At 39.7% G+C, this 17,409-nt stretch overlaps 1 protein-coding gene across 6 annotated transcripts in view; it reads left to right on the top strand.

Moving 5' to 3' along the window:
• Nucleotides 1–17,409, top strand: part of RBMS3 (RNA binding motif single stranded interacting protein 3) — a 733,333-nt gene that overhangs the window by 660,042 nt on the left and 55,882 nt on the right. For all 6 annotated transcript variants that reach the window (XM_069770881.1, XM_069770870.1, XM_069770862.1 and 3 more), the window contains one exon: nt 982–1,032. In XM_069770881.1, the coding sequence (XP_069626982.1) occupies nt 982–1,032 (51 nt within the window). The remainder of the gene's footprint in view (nt 1–981; nt 1,033–17,409) is intronic.

The following is a 17,409-nucleotide window of genomic DNA, read 5'->3' as shown; positions in this document are numbered from 1 at the left end:
AACTTTCTCCTAGTCATCCCTGCTCATGCTCAGTCTGAGATGCCACATGCCCAACTCTGTGAGCTTGGGGATAGCTAGTGAGGTGCCCACTGATGGCTGTAGCACAGCTATATTTTTTGTGTACTTCCACTGTGTTGTGGTTCCCAGACTGATGCAAAAGGAAACTAGGGTACACAGTTCTTGGGGTTGAGTCTGAATTATGATAGCATACGGGCCATTCACACTTAGCACAAGAAGGAGTTATGGCTCAGCGATGCCACAACAAATGTGCAAGCACTCTGTAATGCATGTAATTGTTAGTAAAATTGGTGTATCCATGGAATCTGTTACATGTCAGTCATAAGGCAGAACAACAATGACTTTGGTGAGGCATATAGAGTTCTGGTGGGAATGGACCCCACAATGCCCAAGGTAAGAGCTGATCCTGGGGGGCAGGGACATCTTAAGCCAGCATTGCCATGGAAGCTTTCAGTTAGAATAAGCTTCAAAAACTCTGAATTAGATCTGCAGTTCTTGCCGAAAACAGAATAAATCATTCTGGGATCTCTGAAAATGTTATACCTTTGAAAGTTCATACAGATACTTTTGAAAATAAACTTTGAACATTTTATGTCTCCTGCACTGTCGGTTGGATGACATGTTCATGATTATATTGATGGATGAAAGCAAACAATACAAATGAAAAAATAGGACAACATGGAATATTGAAAACTGCTTTATGAGATAAAATGGAGTGGATCATAGAAGTGGTACAATTGCTCAGACTTCTGACTTCAGTAGAAAACATTATCAAATTAAATTTGAAAGCTTTTTCCTTCATGAATAACTTTATGAAACATAAGTGAATTTTGTGTTGAGTTACATGACTTAAGTCTTTTGCCAAAATTAGCTCCATAGCTGTAATAGAAAGAATATTTTCAAGTAAATCTTTCAGTTCTGTTTTAAAATTTTCTGTGCTAATTGAAAGTATTTGATATGCAGGTCCAGAGTACTTCATGGATGCCTCATCCGCCATATGTTATGCAACCAACAGTAAGTGGATACTTGCTTATATCCAGCTAAAAGTGCTTACACTGTAGCCCCGCTGTGCTTGTTAGCCACGTTGAAGTCCTAGGTCATGCAAGAGCAGCCAGCTGCTCCCTTTGACAAGAGCCCTCCTAAAGATTCTGCTTCTTTAAGGACCACCATTTGATTTAGGAAAAAGGAGAAGATGGGTGATATGTTGTCTAATTGCATTGATTGTAAGAGAATAACAAGCTCTAAGGTGTTGCTTCTGAAGCTTTTCTTCAGGGACTGGAAGATAACTGTATTCCTGCATACTTTGAATTGCTAGGATCAACACGTTACCCCTCCCTTATATGCTTATCCATCAAAAAAGTCCTTTGTAGTTGTATATACTTTAAAGGATCCTCAATGCCTCAGTAATGCATTTCAGGGACTGGAAAAGGGTGAAGCACAGCTGTCTTACAGAGTCTCTGCCAAATCTAAATCTGCTTTATGATTTGACCAGTCAACTCTTTTTTTTTTTTTTTCCTTGAGTCAATTGTCAGCTTTCATCAACTTATAACTACTACTTAAAGCTGCATTACACTTCTACCAACATTCATTAGAAGCAGTGCAGTATGTTTACCTCACAGAAAAGTTTTGACACACTTTGCCTAAATATTAGTGATATTCCACAAGGAAACAACATGCTGAATCCCACTGTGTACAGATTGCTTTAGTTTCATTTTTTACCTTTGATCAATTTCTCAGGTATGGATCCACTTAACAGTGTCATTAATCAGAATTCGAATGTATACTCCACATAAGCATCAATACATTGATTTATATCAGGAGGGTAAAATTAAAATTAAGGTGTATAGTTCAGGATTGTTTATTATTCACATTTGTGTTCAAATATTCTGACTTCATGACAGAGTAACCTCTGGTGGAAGTTAGCTCTACAACAACATGGATATAATTACACTACATACTTGTTTAGTAGCACACGGGTAATTCATCCCTCAACTCTTTGGAGACACGTTCTTCAGTTTTCTCTCACCAGGCAATGACCATAGTGTGGGACTTACTGTCTTCTGGAAGACCAGTTCCTACTGCTGCAGTGCTGCACCTCTCTCCAGACCCTGGTGACAGTTTCCATCTCAACGGAATAAAGCTACCACTGTGTTCCTTGTAGGGAGATGAGCTGTATCAAACAAACTCAGAGTTAAAATCAGCCCTGTATTCTAATATTTGGATTTAATTGCAGACCACAAGAAATCTAAGATGTGTGTATATGATGAGTTATCAGACTTGTGGAAGCCAAAGGATCTCTGATCCTTGCAGAAAGATTCCCTTTCTAAAAGGAAAACCTAAGCATTTTACCAATCCCAGTTTTTGTGTATATGTGTGTGTGAGTTTTATTTGACAATGTTCAGCAAAGCATTTTTCTGCAGTACTAGAAGAGGTCTTTTGCTGTGGTAGTTGGATGTATTTACCCCTTGGTAAAGGGCTGTGAACAGAAAAATAACTTTTACAGTGAGTGGCACTCTCAATATTCTGAGTTAAATTTGTGTTCATTGCAAGCCAGAGAGTTGTGTCAATGAAAGAATGTGTGCTTGTAGGTGGAAAAGCAGAGGGACAGTGGATAAGTGGTGTAACATTTCAGTTCCAGTGTCATTCCCATTGTGGGTTACCTCCATGTGTTGTCTGTAACAATCCCAGTCTCTTCACTGAAAGATTTTTCCCATGTGTTTCCCAAGATTATATTCTTAAACAAATGGACATGAGGCATTTAGTGCTGAAGAAGTATAAAAGAAAAAAGGCAGAACTACCATTCCCCAGGTTTCATTCAGAGATGAATTCTTTATTAAAAATGTCTGAAAAGTTGTCAGAGAATTACTACACAGAGGACTCAAGAGACATCAGAATTAATGGCCTGTTTTGAAAGAAAATAAAGAATCTGTGTCCATTGTAAGTTTGCTGTAGTTTCATGCCTAACTATAGACTCTATTCTAGGCAGCTCCATAGCTTAAAAAAAAAAGAAGAAAACATTACAATAAAGTTGGCAGAATTTAAGACGTGAGCTTTGGTAACCCTGTGAGCTGATAAAACTGGGAACTTTCTAATTTGGTTAGCTTTTTATTTCTTCTTGTAACTTAGTTTGCCACGTTATTATCTAAATTGCCACTGCTTTACTTCATAATATTTTATGAGATGATTGATTGTGGCACGTGATGTCCCACTGGAAACCAGTGCAGATAAATATTACGTTCCCCTTGCCCCAGGAAGAAGAATATTTTGTTAAGCCTCTATTATTCTTCATGAGTAGAGATGAACTCATACAGAAAGCACAGTTTGAATTGCTCAAATGCTGGTGGTTAATTCTTTGTTTTGATTATAAGCATCCACTAAATCGTGTTACTGGATGATTAGCTTTTCATTTCCGACAGAAAGTCCTACTTCATATTTATGTATAATTTAACACTGCGTAGTATCCCTCATGACAGAAAAATAGGCAGGACCATGCTGTAGAGGAGACAAACGAGGTTTTTCATTAAGGGTGCTGTGCACAGACCGGACAGCTTTCTCCCAGGCTGGCAAGCTTGCTGGCAGGAGCGAAGAGCTGTGCCCCACAGCACTACCACCCTCTCTCTGCCTGTCTCTTCTCTGCCTGCCCATCTCATCTCCATTGCCACCTGCCTGCCCACTCATTTAAGTACTATACTCTTTCTTCAGTCATATCCCCTGCCGTAGGTTGGCCTGCCAGACATGTTGCTCATTTTTTTCCCTTCATATATTGATTTCAGCCACATATTCCCGATGTGTGCATTCTGTATCTGTTTACTTGGCGGATTAAAAAAAACCCACTATAGTAAAATATTGTATCTCCAATTCCTTCTGTAACTTTTTAACTACAACCAGATGAACCTCTGACCCTAACAAATAACAGTAACATATATATTAACTGGAAAATATTTGCATATATTGCTTTCCATTCCCCAACCTTGTTTATCTTCTTAATTTTGTGATCTCCTTAAAAGCAGATGACAACCAAAATGACATTCTATGAGAAAAAAACAGTCAGAATTTTTTTTTTTCCTGATGGGAGAGACTCAGATGGGTAGTCAAGGACTCTGCAGGTATATCATAATTTACTCATGATTGTCCCTGTAACTTTTAACCTTGATATCATAAGTTGATGCCAATGAGCAACTGCAAATACAATTTTAAAAGGGTTTTTATTTTTTGTTATCAGTGATTTTTGCTAGCCTTATACTAAGAGCCATTGAAAATTAATATCAAATAGGTTGCATTGCTATTTCAGAATAAATAGTATTAAAAATGTTCTTCTGCTGGCATAGTAGGGTCACATGTAAAAACCTCTCACATCTTTGTGCTTGCACAATATTTAGGATTTTGGAAACCAGGATTCCTGAATCATGTGAACAGGATGACAAATTTACCTTGAGGCTAATGTGTGACTCGGACACTTTTGAAAAATGTACCCTTTGTAAACAGAGCCTTCACCACTTTTTGACTATATTGACTGCACTGTGTCTGAGTAAGAACGCCTCAAATTTGCCAGTTTTGTTGCTTTGCCATGTGCCCTGTTTCCTCTCACTAGCTGTAATGGAAGACAAGCTCCAGAAGAGTTATGGCAGTGTGGGTTTGGATTTATACTGGCATAACATTTAATGCACTGATGCAGTCTGGGCTCCGTTTAGTTAACTATAGCTTTCAAAGTACAGTGCTCACTCATCCCTACTTGAAACAAGTCTTGTATTTCATTACTGCCTCAGGATAAGGATAGATGGATAGCGATGACAGAATCAAAACATAAATGGGATAAGAGTTATTCTGAGGATTTATAACATTTGCCATATTAGTGTGTTTTTTCTGTAGTCCCCAAAGGCTGTCTGATGGTTCAGGGAAAACTTTGAAAAACATGTTGTTTAAAGTCAATTCACATATAGATAATTTCATTGTTATTAACAATGACATTTGTGTAGAACTTTTTTGATTCAAATCTTTATTATAAATCATACATGTACTCTTCCTCTCTAAAGGCAATTTTTTTTAGTGAACTGACAGAAATGCTCTGCCCTAGTACTGTATGTGCACACTGGTTTTACACTTACCTTCTTTCATTTGCAAGTAAGGCTGTGTGACCATAGGTAATCACTGGCTATGCACAGATAGATGTTCTTGTCAGTCTGGAATAGTTTCTGCATAATAGCTGCAGAAGGAATATGCCAGTGGCAGCATGAAGGGTACAAGCAGAGCAGCATATGGAAAAACCTACTATTGATAATGATAAAGTGCGCTGGGTACAACTTCTCTTCAGGATGATTCTCAAGCCCTTACAGCCCTTTTAGAAAGGTCAATGTCTTAACAAACACCCTTGTTATTTTTTTCTGTCTTCCTTCCTCTGGCCCATGGCTGAATGTAATCTGTCTGTCTTTAAAAGCAACAACAAAAACGTTTCTTGTTTCATAAGCAGCGTAAACCCCCTACTTTGGTGAGAAGCGAGGCTGAGTGAGGGCTCCAGATTCTTGCCTTTTGATTGTTGTGCATGAATGTAGCATAAAAAGTACAAACTGTCCAACTGAAATATATCAGTTTTCATTTTCTCACTAGCGACTCTGTTGTTTTGGATAATATCCAAAATACCACAGCAGTTTCAGTGTTTGGATTCCTACGCTCTCAAACAAAGAAGTTCCTTGTGCTCCGTTCAGTGTCCCTTTCCCGAAACAGCTTTCTTTACCTCCCGTGTGTTGCTCTACCTTTTTAGCAAATAGAGCTGGGAGTCCATCTTGCATTTGCCTGTTTGAGTGTAAGGGAACAAAATTATGTCCTCTGCAGACAGTTGAGTCCTGCCTCTGAGATGAAATGTGAGAGTTCGGCTAGCTGGTATGAAAAGTAAACAGGAAATAATCCCTAGAAATTGGAATCTCCAGCTAGTCTTTTAACTTTTAGCTGTGTATTTTTAAGAGATCCTTTGAACATGAACTTACTTGAACTTTTAAGGCTAAAGAGTTTGGAGGTTGAAATAACTAATCAAATACCAATGCCAAAGTTCTGCTGAACAATTTTAATTCGTGTTTCCCGAGGCAGAAAATCAAGGACTGCCAACTCTATAACTCTGATAATCAAGACAGTAATTGGCAATGTTCCTTTGGGACAGGCAGGCTTGCATGAGGTCATTTCTGCCTGCCTGTCACCCAGCACCCACCGTATATAGGTGTTGTCTCAGTGCTACTAAATGGGTCATTTCAGACTCAGGTGAGCATGCCCTTACCAACCCTCTTTAGTGCCAGGTGCTGTTGTGTTGAGGAGAGTACCCAGGACAGAAAAGCAGTGCCCAAGCTCAACCAACTCACGCCTCTTAAAGGAAACAGGTGTAAATTATTCACTCAAGTTGCATCTCGTACTCAGGTGTAGGGGTTTGTACGTTTGCTTATACAGCTCTTCTGTAATCATATCAGACTATTGCTGCAGTCATTTGTTCTGCTGTTGTAGAAATTAATATTAATTAATATGAATGGAAGAAAAAGATATATCCAAATTAGATTTCCAACCCTTTTTGACACTCTGCTAGAGCCCCCTAGTGAAACTGGACATTTTTTGTGATGGCAGCAAGACACACCACATATGGATTCACTTAGAAAACATGGATGCGAGAACCACAAGCGTTTCCAGTAGACAGGCCCTTGCATTTGAGGAACTTGTGCTTTGCTGTTTTAACCTAAAAAGGCTTAAGAGTTCTAGTAAAATTTTCTCTTCTTTCAAATATTCTACAGATAGTGTGAATACTAAATGGATAAACCATCAGTCTAAGATCTTTTTAAAGACATTTACATTAGCGGAAAAAACATATATATATTTAATACAAATCTATAAACGTAAATGGAAAAGATATTTGGAAGAGAAGGCAGCTGACACTAAATTTGAAAGGTACCCCAGAGATTTTGAAGCCAGGAAATTCTGGTTGAGGTTATGGAATATTGATTTCTTTTTAACAGAAAAGATGCAACCTTAACCATCAACCTTCATTGTCAAGAAAAATCTTAACACAACAGCTGTTTAAAAGCAGTAAGTTTTATCAAAGGGGACTATTTTTTTAAAAGATAGTTATTAATCAATAGATATTAGAGTACCTTCTGTGGAATAATGTAGTGCATTTTTTAAAAAATTAATCTCTTAATTTTGTACAAAGGCTGCAGTCTGTTTTAACTTTTTCAACTTCATGTGCATCAACTAAGACTGAAAATCACTAATACTTTATTTATTTCATATAATATATGTAACGTCTCTGGTTGCATGTAGATTTGCATTTACATCAAGTTTTAAATGTACACCAAGTCAAAAACCTGAACATGAACTCTAAGGTTCATATGTCATGTTTGCTGTTTTGAGCAAAAATTCCTCACTGGTTCAGTACTGGTCAAGTTAGTTACTGTCCAGGTGGTAGATTAATAAGTAGGCAGAATGTGATAGGATCGGGAGAGAGCGATGGACTGCGTAAGCACATGGTATTAATTATAGGCCAACAGTTAGATTAATGAGTGTGCAGAAAGTAATGGGCTCAGCAGAGTGGTGAATTAGGTAAGCATGTGATATAAATTTGTCAGATGATTTCTCAGTTTAGCTCACCATCAAATATTTTGCCATGTGTATTGCATTATGGTTACGCATGCATATTTGTGCTGTGAACTAGAGAGGCATGTGATACATGTATATTACAGCCCTCTCGAATTTATCCTCCATCATGGACCATCTCTTATTTTTTGCCTGGTAATGTCCATTGTCTTGCAGTTGATGCCAATATTATCCACAGCTCTGCAGTGAGAGTTCTGCTGTGCTGGCTTAAGTAAGTCAGACGATATGCATGTAGTAAGTGGGACACAAACCTGCTCGCAACACAGATGGTTGTATAGTGCAATTGCCGAACGTGCAAGTTCTGTGAGGGTGGAAAGGAAAGGCAACAATTTTCATCCGCCACAGGCAGCAAAAAGCTTTGAATAAGCTCTGTGCTCTGGGAGCAGAGAGATTTCACGCTAGTTGGTGACAAGGCTGGGTATGATCTACTGTGGGTGCCTGCTGCACACAGTGTTGGGTCCCTTTCCCGTGATGGAGATGTGGTTCTCATTTCCATAGTGCAGTTAAGGATAGAGGATGTTGCTGCAAGACAGTTCTCCAGCAGAAAGGGACCTGGATCTCCTTTTGGCTTCCCAAAGTCCATCCCTGCACTGCAGAAAATCAGCATTTCCATTAGAGATGAGGCACTGGGCAGCTTTGGAGAAGGGCACAGCCCTGTGAACCCAGAAGAACATTGTCGAGGAACAGCTGTGTTACACAACTGGAGAATTGCACGGGCAGCACTGTAACTATGATGACTCCAAAATAAGAATTATAAAGACTGGCACAACCTGTCAAAGTTGTAAATGTGAATTCCTGCTATTGAAGCATCAAGTCAAGTTTCAGGCTATTGACAAGATGTCCTTTTATATGCAGCTGAGTAGGAAGCGAGTTATGTAAGAATCAAGGTATAAACTGCAAAGTTAATTATTGTATTATTATTTTTTTAAATATGGTATTCATATGGGGCTTTGTCCCAGAGGATTCAACTGTTATTGGGAGCGAATTCCAAATGGAAATCATGCATACTTGTTCAGCTATAAATATAATTCATAGCCATATTCATCCTTGCTGGAGCTCCTTTTTGACCTGAGCCTGCCTTTTCTGCACACTGGTTTCAAAGGATGCACATAGGCTTAGGAGCACTTAGTGACAGATACATTTTCGTCTGCCACGGATCTGTTGTGTGACCTTGGAGAAAAGTTCTTTCTTCTCCTGCCTCAGTTTCTCATTTGTCTTCTTTTTAATCCCATCTATTTAAATTATGAAACTGTCATACCACTAAATGGCTTTTACTAGATGTTTGTGAAAAGTCTGGTGGAACAAGGGCCTATCTTGACTGATGCCTCTAAACACAGCCTCACAATGATGCTATTAATGTTTAGGGTTTTCCTGTTAAATATTAAAATAAGCCTGTCCTAGCTGCAAAGTGAAATATTGGAACTGATTTTTACCAGTATAAATCAAGTGTTAACTTTGCTTAAGAAAATTGAATTGCATAGGTGTGAAACAGTGAGAAAAAGAAGAGAATCATGCCTGCAGCAATAAGTTGATGAAGGAGACTCTGGCACTTTGCTAATCCTTAGAACAAAAGCGCTTCCATAAATTACCATTATGTTATGCAAGCGTATTCAAGGACCAATTTACATAAGTAGGAGAAACTAGCTAATCTATATATTACTTATGATTACATCATGCTTTATCTAGTGCAGGAGTTGTGTAAAAATTATAATAATGTACTCTAAGGACTTAGTGACCAGTTTATAAGACTCAGGATTCCTGCTGTATCCAGGAACCATGCTATATATAATCCCTTCCAAAACCTGATTAAATAGTTTGATTTTTTGTGTCTTGATAATCCTATTGGGAGGCTTGTTTCAGAACACCTTTGCTCTGAGGCTTAGCCCTGCATTTTTAATTTTCAACCTAAAGGTACTCCTATTCATTTTACATCCATCCGTTCTCAGCCAAACATTCTCCCCTACCTTCAGTAACTCTTCTCCCTTCTGGTTGTTCACCACATTAATTTATAGACAAAAATCCTTCTTGCATCTTCATTTTCTAGGCTAACTATGTCAACATCACTATGCATTTGCAGTAACTTAGGGATTTTGTACCTCTGGCTGCAACAGTGACCCTTCTTTGGATCTGTTCCACTTTGAATTCATTTTTCTGGGACAGCTGATGCAACCCTTTGTACAATAGCATTAATACTTCCTTCTCTTCACTGGGAGTAATTTGCTGTATTGTAAAATAACATATTTTTTCCCTTGTGCACATGACCTTGGTAATGCAGTCATCCTGTAATTCACTGATATATCTAGGTTTTCTCCTTCTTCCAGGTTTCCAGCAAATGCTCCTACATTTTAAAGGAAACCACATATTAGCCTAGTTGTCTTCATGAGTTTGAGCCTTGCTCTATTTAATCCAGTCCTTCCTGTATAGTAGTTCAGTCTGCCGCTTTACTAAATGTGCCTTACAACTTTGTAATTACCCCTAATCTTGTTATTCAAGGGCATTATTAAAAATATTGGATGAGAGCAATCCTGATGGAGATTTTAGTGACCCTCCTCCTGAAGCAGTATAGCTTGTCTTTTAGCACAACCTGTTGTCATTTCCTCTTTAGTTAATTCTTTATCAGCCCCAAAGTTTAGTAATTTCTGGTATAGCACTGCCTGAAATACTTTATTGACCTTCAGAGAGCTTAGATCTGCTGCATGTCCTTTGTCGAGAAAATAGGTCATTTATTTTAAAAAATGAGGTTAGCTAGCTCTGTCTTTGGTTTATCTATGTTCCATCTTCTTTAATATCCTTTAGTCCTGGTCACTGGACCTGTGCTTATGTGTGCCAGCTCTTCCATTGCTCTGCAGTAGAGATGATCCAGTCTTGGCTCCTCATTTCACTTTCACCCACACCTCAAGTTCAGTGACTTCTCTGGGTTTTTCATCTCCTTTGACTGTATTCATTCCTCTGCCCAAACTCTCATTCTCAGAAAGCTGCCTCTGCTGTCTGATGGCTCATGGGGAAATTGAGGCAGTGGCCTTATCCTGTTGGGGCTACTTCTGAAGCACCTTTAATGGGTACCCCATCCTCACTGCATGGGGAGCCCAGCTCTGGGTTCTGTCCTTGTTTTTCATTTATCTGTGTGAGAAACCTTTTGTTAGGTGTTTGAATATCATTTGCAGTCTCAGATGGGCTTTCAGCGAATCTTATTTCTGGGCCTCTAGATGTAGCTTTTTTTGTCTTTTTTTTTTTTATTTTTTCCTTCTGTGTTCATTCCTGATATACTTATTGAGGTGTCTGAGTAAGTGGCTGACTAATTAACACCTCCTCGGCTGTTACTGGTGAAGCATTTTAATAACATAATTATTTTTAAATTATTTTTGCAGAGACGGTGCTAACAGGGTTTTTTTATATCAATGTATAAATGTACACTGTAATTTGACATCCAGGAAGTTAGAAACGTCCAAGATATCATAAGTAATAGCTTATTATTGAATGTAGTCAGGTCTAACAGTATTTGCCATTCGCTTTTTACTCTATTAGATAAAATGCTTTCTTTTCAGTTCTAATGTCTTTATAAAGAATGTAATATTGACCTAAGCTTTGCAGTACAGAGGCAAATCTAGATCAAATCATGTGTATCTTTCCTAAATTGATTTCAGTCCCACTGAGGTGGAGTGGTTGCTTAATTACCGTTTTCAGGTTGTAACCTCGTGGCCTTGTTTTCCTCTCAAACTGGTGTACATTAGGAATAAATCTATTCTAAGTCCATGCATTCAACAGTGTGTGCCAAAAAGCTTCTTGTTATGAATCAGTGGTATCTGCAAGACTGTTGAGAGCATGGTTTAACCTCTTTCTTGCATGATTGCAAAAACAAATAGTGAAATATAATAGTATATAACACTGAACATTCTTTGACTGTTTCATAGTGGATTGATGAAGAATGAGTTGTGTAACACAGTGACAGACAACAGAGTCTGAAGAATTTTGAAGGAGTGCCGACTTGTTATTTAGTGAAACCACTGAATGGTTATTTTTTAGACTACCTGCCAAAGAGAGATGCACTTCCAGCAGGGTAGGTTTTCTTACCAAATGCCCTATTGTTAAAAAGAAGGTGAAAATTAGGGGTTGAAATTTCACTTCTAACTGATTTAAATGCAATTTGTTATTTCTTTTTTCCTGACTACAGCCTTGAGCGTACCTAGTTAAAGGATGAACAGCTTCCCTACTCCATGCCTTTTAAATAAGTTTTCTGGGAGGTTTTGTAACGTTGCTGCAGGCCTTGTTGCCCAGGAGAGCCCCTCTCTCTAACATCCATCCCAAATCCCAGGTGTAGCCCTTCACCGCTGTGCTTTTCAGAGCAAGCAGTCGAGTGGAAGTTACCTTTTCTCTACACACCGCAAACCACACACACATCCCAAAGCAGGAAGACATTTGGGTTCCTCATCAGGTGTCTACTTCTGCCTCCTAAAAAGCTGTATAACTCAGAGAGAAAAAACATGTGCAGAGTCCTTATCCAGGGCTCGGTCCAGGATAACTTGGATGATTTCTTCAGCTCCAAGCTGAGGGTCACAGGGTTGACACCCTGCTACTGATCTCCATGGTGGGACAAGGGGGTTGCATATGATTCACACAGCAAACAGCCTGCTTTCAAACAGTCTTTGTACTTTTCCAGTACGACAATCTGTAAATCATTATGCAACCCTTCTTTGCCCAATCCACACAGGATGTGAGTCTGTGTCAGCTCCCAGCTTGATAGCCTTCCTCTTTAGCATGATCAATAAAAAATCTCCTGCTTGCAGCTTTGGAAATTACTAGTCTGTCGCCTGCCTCTAGCCAGGACGGTGGGCGTCACATTCACAGATGTCCCACATCTGATGGGGTTGAGGCTCGAGGCATATTTTCCATTGGCAGGTAGGGGGAGAGACCTGCCCTTGTAAAGCTGGTCCATCCACACTGCCGCAACTGCTCCTGGCTAACCATGGGTTCCAGTGGGCCAGAAGCACCAGCAGTGTTTTGGGAAAAGTGTGATTGTACGCACTCCACCACTGAGATTTCTTCCTGCTGTCAGGCCATGTCATTTCTGTGGAAAGGAGAGGACTGCTCTAGGTGTACTTTTTTTAAATGTGGATGAAGTGTTTGATGACATGAGCATTTCCTGGTGCTTGTCACAGGTCTTACTTCAGGGAGACGAGGGGGTGGACATTTGTCAGGAGCAGTTTGAGTGTTTCTGATAGACAGGCAGATGCAGCGCCCTTTCTCCTTGATTCGTGTCTGTGGAAGTAGCAAAGCTGTATTAGCTCCCTTGCTAACTCCTGCTCCAAGTTCAGCAAGCAAAGCCACTCATCATGACAGCCTAAGCTGTGACAGGCCACATCTTCCCCCAGGAGCAGCACGGGAATAACAAGAATTTGAAGGGAAATACCTGTGCAATTTCCCTGGTTTCGTGCTGCCTTCTACAGACAGTAACACCCAGTTCACGTCTTCAACCTCTACTTGGTAGCCAATTTTATAACATTTCAGCCTAAGTCTTCACAGATGTTCAACACCTTGAGCACGTTGGTTTTAACGGGAGGTGACTATAGAGCCAATTTTAGGCAGTTGCTTAGGGCAGGGTGATGGGGGGAAAATGGTCTTTGAAAGGTAGTCTTGGTACTGTTGCTGCTGCCAAGAGAGAGTTGGGGCTTAGTGCCTATATTTGGACTCACAACAGTAAACCTACCTTCAATTCATGCCAATATTCATGGTAAAGGCAGGTGTGACTTTCCTGGAGTAGCCCCCAGAAACTCCGTACTAGTTTTGCCCTTTCCCTTATTTTGCCTCCACTTTCCAAGGTGGCAAAGCCTTTTATCCTATTTATCCTTGGGTGACAAAGTTCAGGTTTGGCTATAACACTGAGAAATCTTTTGCTGGGACTGCACAGATGATGTGCACAACTTCGAGATTCTGGGCTTTGTACTTCAGTGGATAGTAACCACAGATGTTTCCACAGGGATAATACAAAGAGATCAATGTATGTCACTGCCATCCATTCAGAAAAAAAGCGTTGGAGGTGTTTGTGCTATAAGCTGGGTGAGGTCATTGTAAAGATTTTGCAATAGAGCTTGAGGAGTTTCAAGTACCATAATCTAAGAGAACTTCCTTGCATGGGGACTGGATGTTCAGCTGTGTTCATTTGCCATTCTTCCCGGAGTTTTACATGCCATTCAAATCTGTATTCCAGATAAAAATCAGTGATACAGGTCATGACTTGGAAAGTGTGGGCTATGGTGACTAGCCATGATCCGTTTGTGGTGATACCTGCTTGCCTCCCCAATACGCAATGTATTTGAATCCTCTCTGAGCCTCTGTTCATCATTTGTTCAACAGACAAGTAAAGGAGTAAGTAGGAGCATGCCATGAGTGCTGTTGTGTCAAGTGAAGTATGAGACTGAGTCTTGCTCTTTCCTTTCATCTTCTTGGCCGAGCTGGGACAATATGTAACCGGGTATTATGCCATATTTATTCTTCTTCCCACAGAAGAAAAGGCTATCTTAACTCTCTTGTGCTAGTAAAATTCTTGTGGATAAATACAAGTGACAGAACTCTTTGAAGTTAATAATCCCAATATCCAATATAAGTCATAGGCATGTCACAGGCATTGCTTTTGTATGTTATATGTGCTAAAGGACAATAGTTTTGCTCAAATGTGGTGGTTTCCCTCTGAGAAGTATTTTCTCTATTTCAAAGAACTCTATCTATCATTATGACATATTCCAAAGTGGAAGCCCAAGCCAAGCAACAGCAGAATCAGCAGAAGGTTAGAATGTGTGGCAGACAAAGACTTAAAATCCCAAAAGAGCCTTCTGTCAGGCACCCATTTTTACCCTAGATATCATCGGTTAATTAGTTACCATGAAGTCAGTGTATCCTAATGTGAAATTGTTTAGCTTCACTGTGAGTGAGTCCATTTTGCTGACCTCCGACTTAGGAGCTACAGCAAATGTCGTGAGCTGCAAGTAAGCTGTTCAGGCCTTCTGCAGTGATCTGCTTAGACCTTGAAGCAGCTGACCAATAGGTACACCCAAATAGCAAGTTTATAGCAAATACGCTCGATCAGAAGTGAAAAGATGAATCATCATCTCTAAGATATAGGACAGTTGCCAGCAACTTTTAAAATTTTCTCTGCAGAGTTAAGGGACTTAGAATGCAACTTCCTAAAAGTGATGAATCAGTTCTGATGATGGTTATAAGGTTCTAATTTTCCTGAAGGTTTTCAAAGGCTTCTGAAATGTTTCTGAAATATTCCAATAATTGGTGTTGTACAATATTAAAAATCCTGCCAAGCTGTCTAATTAAATGCGGCCATAGTTGCTTCTCAAAACTGAAATTAACTACTTGGTTTGACATATTGTGAGCCCTCTTACACAGGTGGATAATTCAAGCTCCACAAGGAGTTTTGGTCACCTAGTTTCTCAGTTCAGTGGATCTGCAATTGAATCATTTCCTCTTAATGGGTGACTTGACTAAGTGGTTTGAAAGTAATTAGCAAACCCAGTGGATCTGATATTGAAGTGTATGATCAGCATCTTATCAGGAACTACTTATTTCCTGTGGGAAACTGCGGTCGACTTCTCAACAAATTCAAAAGGCAACTTGTTGCTCCTTCTTCTAAGGAAGCTAATCAGGGAATGGTTGCACCATCCCAGGCATGTTTTGACTTGTGATGAAGTAATCCCAGCTGATTTTAAAGGCATTTTCAGAAAGTCTATTCTTTATTAGTATTGGATGTTTTATTTGGTCACTTTTAAGAAAGCAGTAATTGACTTCTTACAGACGCAGACTATTTTTTATCCACTAATACATTTTAATCCTGGTGCACAGCTATTAATGGGATATGCTTCCACTCCAGAGCAATTCAGATTGATTTTGTTTCTACTTCAGAAATATATTACAGTAGACCCACAGTATATAAAAGTGCTCACTGTGTTGAGATGAACTAGCCGCACGGTATTTGCAGCTTCTAATGGGAGCGCAGTACATTTAGAGAAGAAGTGGTGATTGATTGCCTGGTGCTCGGGCTAATTGATATGGCACTGAGTTAGTCAGAAGCTCTCAGCTCCATCAAAATCACACATGACATTGCTCCAGTGCCTCTTAATATTGACTGGGTAGTTCATATGATAAAAGCAGCATGTTTTGGAGGAGACTTCCAGAGCTGAGTGAATCTTCCTTCAGCATCAGTCACATTCTTTCCAGAAAGGCTTCCTGCCTGGAGTAGCATTACTCCTCCACTGGAAATTTTTTAAAAGGATGTTCTCAGGTCTGTTTATTTTTTATGGGTTTGGATGCGGTCACTGAGATCCTGTGAGATCAGAAGAATGGAATGAAAGTGGCCACAGATGACACTTGAGCTATTTCCACAGCTGGATGTACACCAGCCAGAGTAGGCGGTCCTCTGCAGATGAATTAGTTCGTTGAAGTACATGATACAAAACATCTGTTACAATAAGAACAAACAAAAGCAATGTGCCTTTGAAGGCTGCGATTTGTTGGGAGCTGCTTGCAAGGGTGCTGAATGAGGGAGTTGTCAGCAACGAAATGTTTTCAGGCTTGCCCTTGTGTGAACTAAAGCAAAACTACACAGTAAAAATATCTAAATTCAATCTAGCAAAAGACCTGCTTTTCCCAAATTTTGTTACTCTGGTTCCTGATATGGCAATGGGGAAGGAGAGAGCCCTTCTGTGCCAAATGTTTTTTATACCCTAAACCAATACAATGGTATTATTATTAATACAATGGTATAATTCCTGCTGAGTGGCTGTAAAAACTTAGAAGCTACACTGGTACAGTAACTGTTATTCTGTCAGTCGTTCGCTGCACTGCTTTATTGCCGGCTGTCTTGAAGTGCAATAGAAGTTTTTCATTGTCACTGCCACTTGATGACAAATAAAACTTTAAAAATCGTTTTGCTCTGAGAAGTAGCTCACAGCTCCTAGCCAGAAGTAGACCTTTCACATCACCTTAATGAGCAGAAGCGATCCAAACGTTCCCACCCCATTTTACTCTTACGAGGCAGTTACTTTTGGCTGCCTTTGATTTTTTTTCTCACAGTTGAGCTGATGAGGAAGTAGGAATACTAGATATTTCTGGAGTAAACAAACATGCTGTGTGTATAAAGGCTGAAGACAGATCAGTCAAAGCCAGGTGTTTATCGGTTATTACAGGCAGTATTGCTCTTGTAGACAGTTTAAAGAAAATGCAATACTCCTAACACAGTATTTTAGCCATGGTAAGGATGAATTAGATGCAGGTATATACCAAAGCACTGGTTCCTCGGGGGTTTTTTTGTTGTTTTTTTTTTTTCCTAAAGTGAGCATACTAACTAGCATACAGATTTGATAGATGAGAACCATATCCTACATGCATAATAGGAAAAGGCTGCACTACCAAAGCATGCTCCCAAAGAGGGTTGGTGCCCAGTCTGTGTGTGCACATAAGATAGACAATAGTAGTAAAAGAAATAAATAGAAGTTAATCCTTTAGATCAAGTAAGTAGTAGGGATATGTGATTTTTGGAGCTGGAGATCCTTTAGTTCTTCCCCTGCTGATGGCCTGCTGTGTCTGCACAAGGCAGCTACACTTTTTTTAAAGGCTCAACAACTGAAAGAGGAGCTCCCATGGGTCTTGGGGTGTCAGATGGGCCATTGGGAGAGGACATCTTTCCTGGCTTTGCATCTGTGATCCAGTGGTGGGTGTCAGGAGTGGTGAGAAGCTGCTGAGGAAGCAAAGTTAAACAAGATT

Source organism: Haliaeetus albicilla, chromosome 2, assembly GCF_947461875.1.
Source record: "Haliaeetus albicilla chromosome 2, bHalAlb1.1, whole genome shotgun sequence".
Taxonomy (NCBI): domain Eukaryota; kingdom Metazoa; phylum Chordata; class Aves; order Accipitriformes; family Accipitridae; genus Haliaeetus; species Haliaeetus albicilla.
The sequence above is the reverse complement of the archived record's forward strand: the minus strand, read 5'-3'. Positions and strand labels throughout refer to the sequence as shown.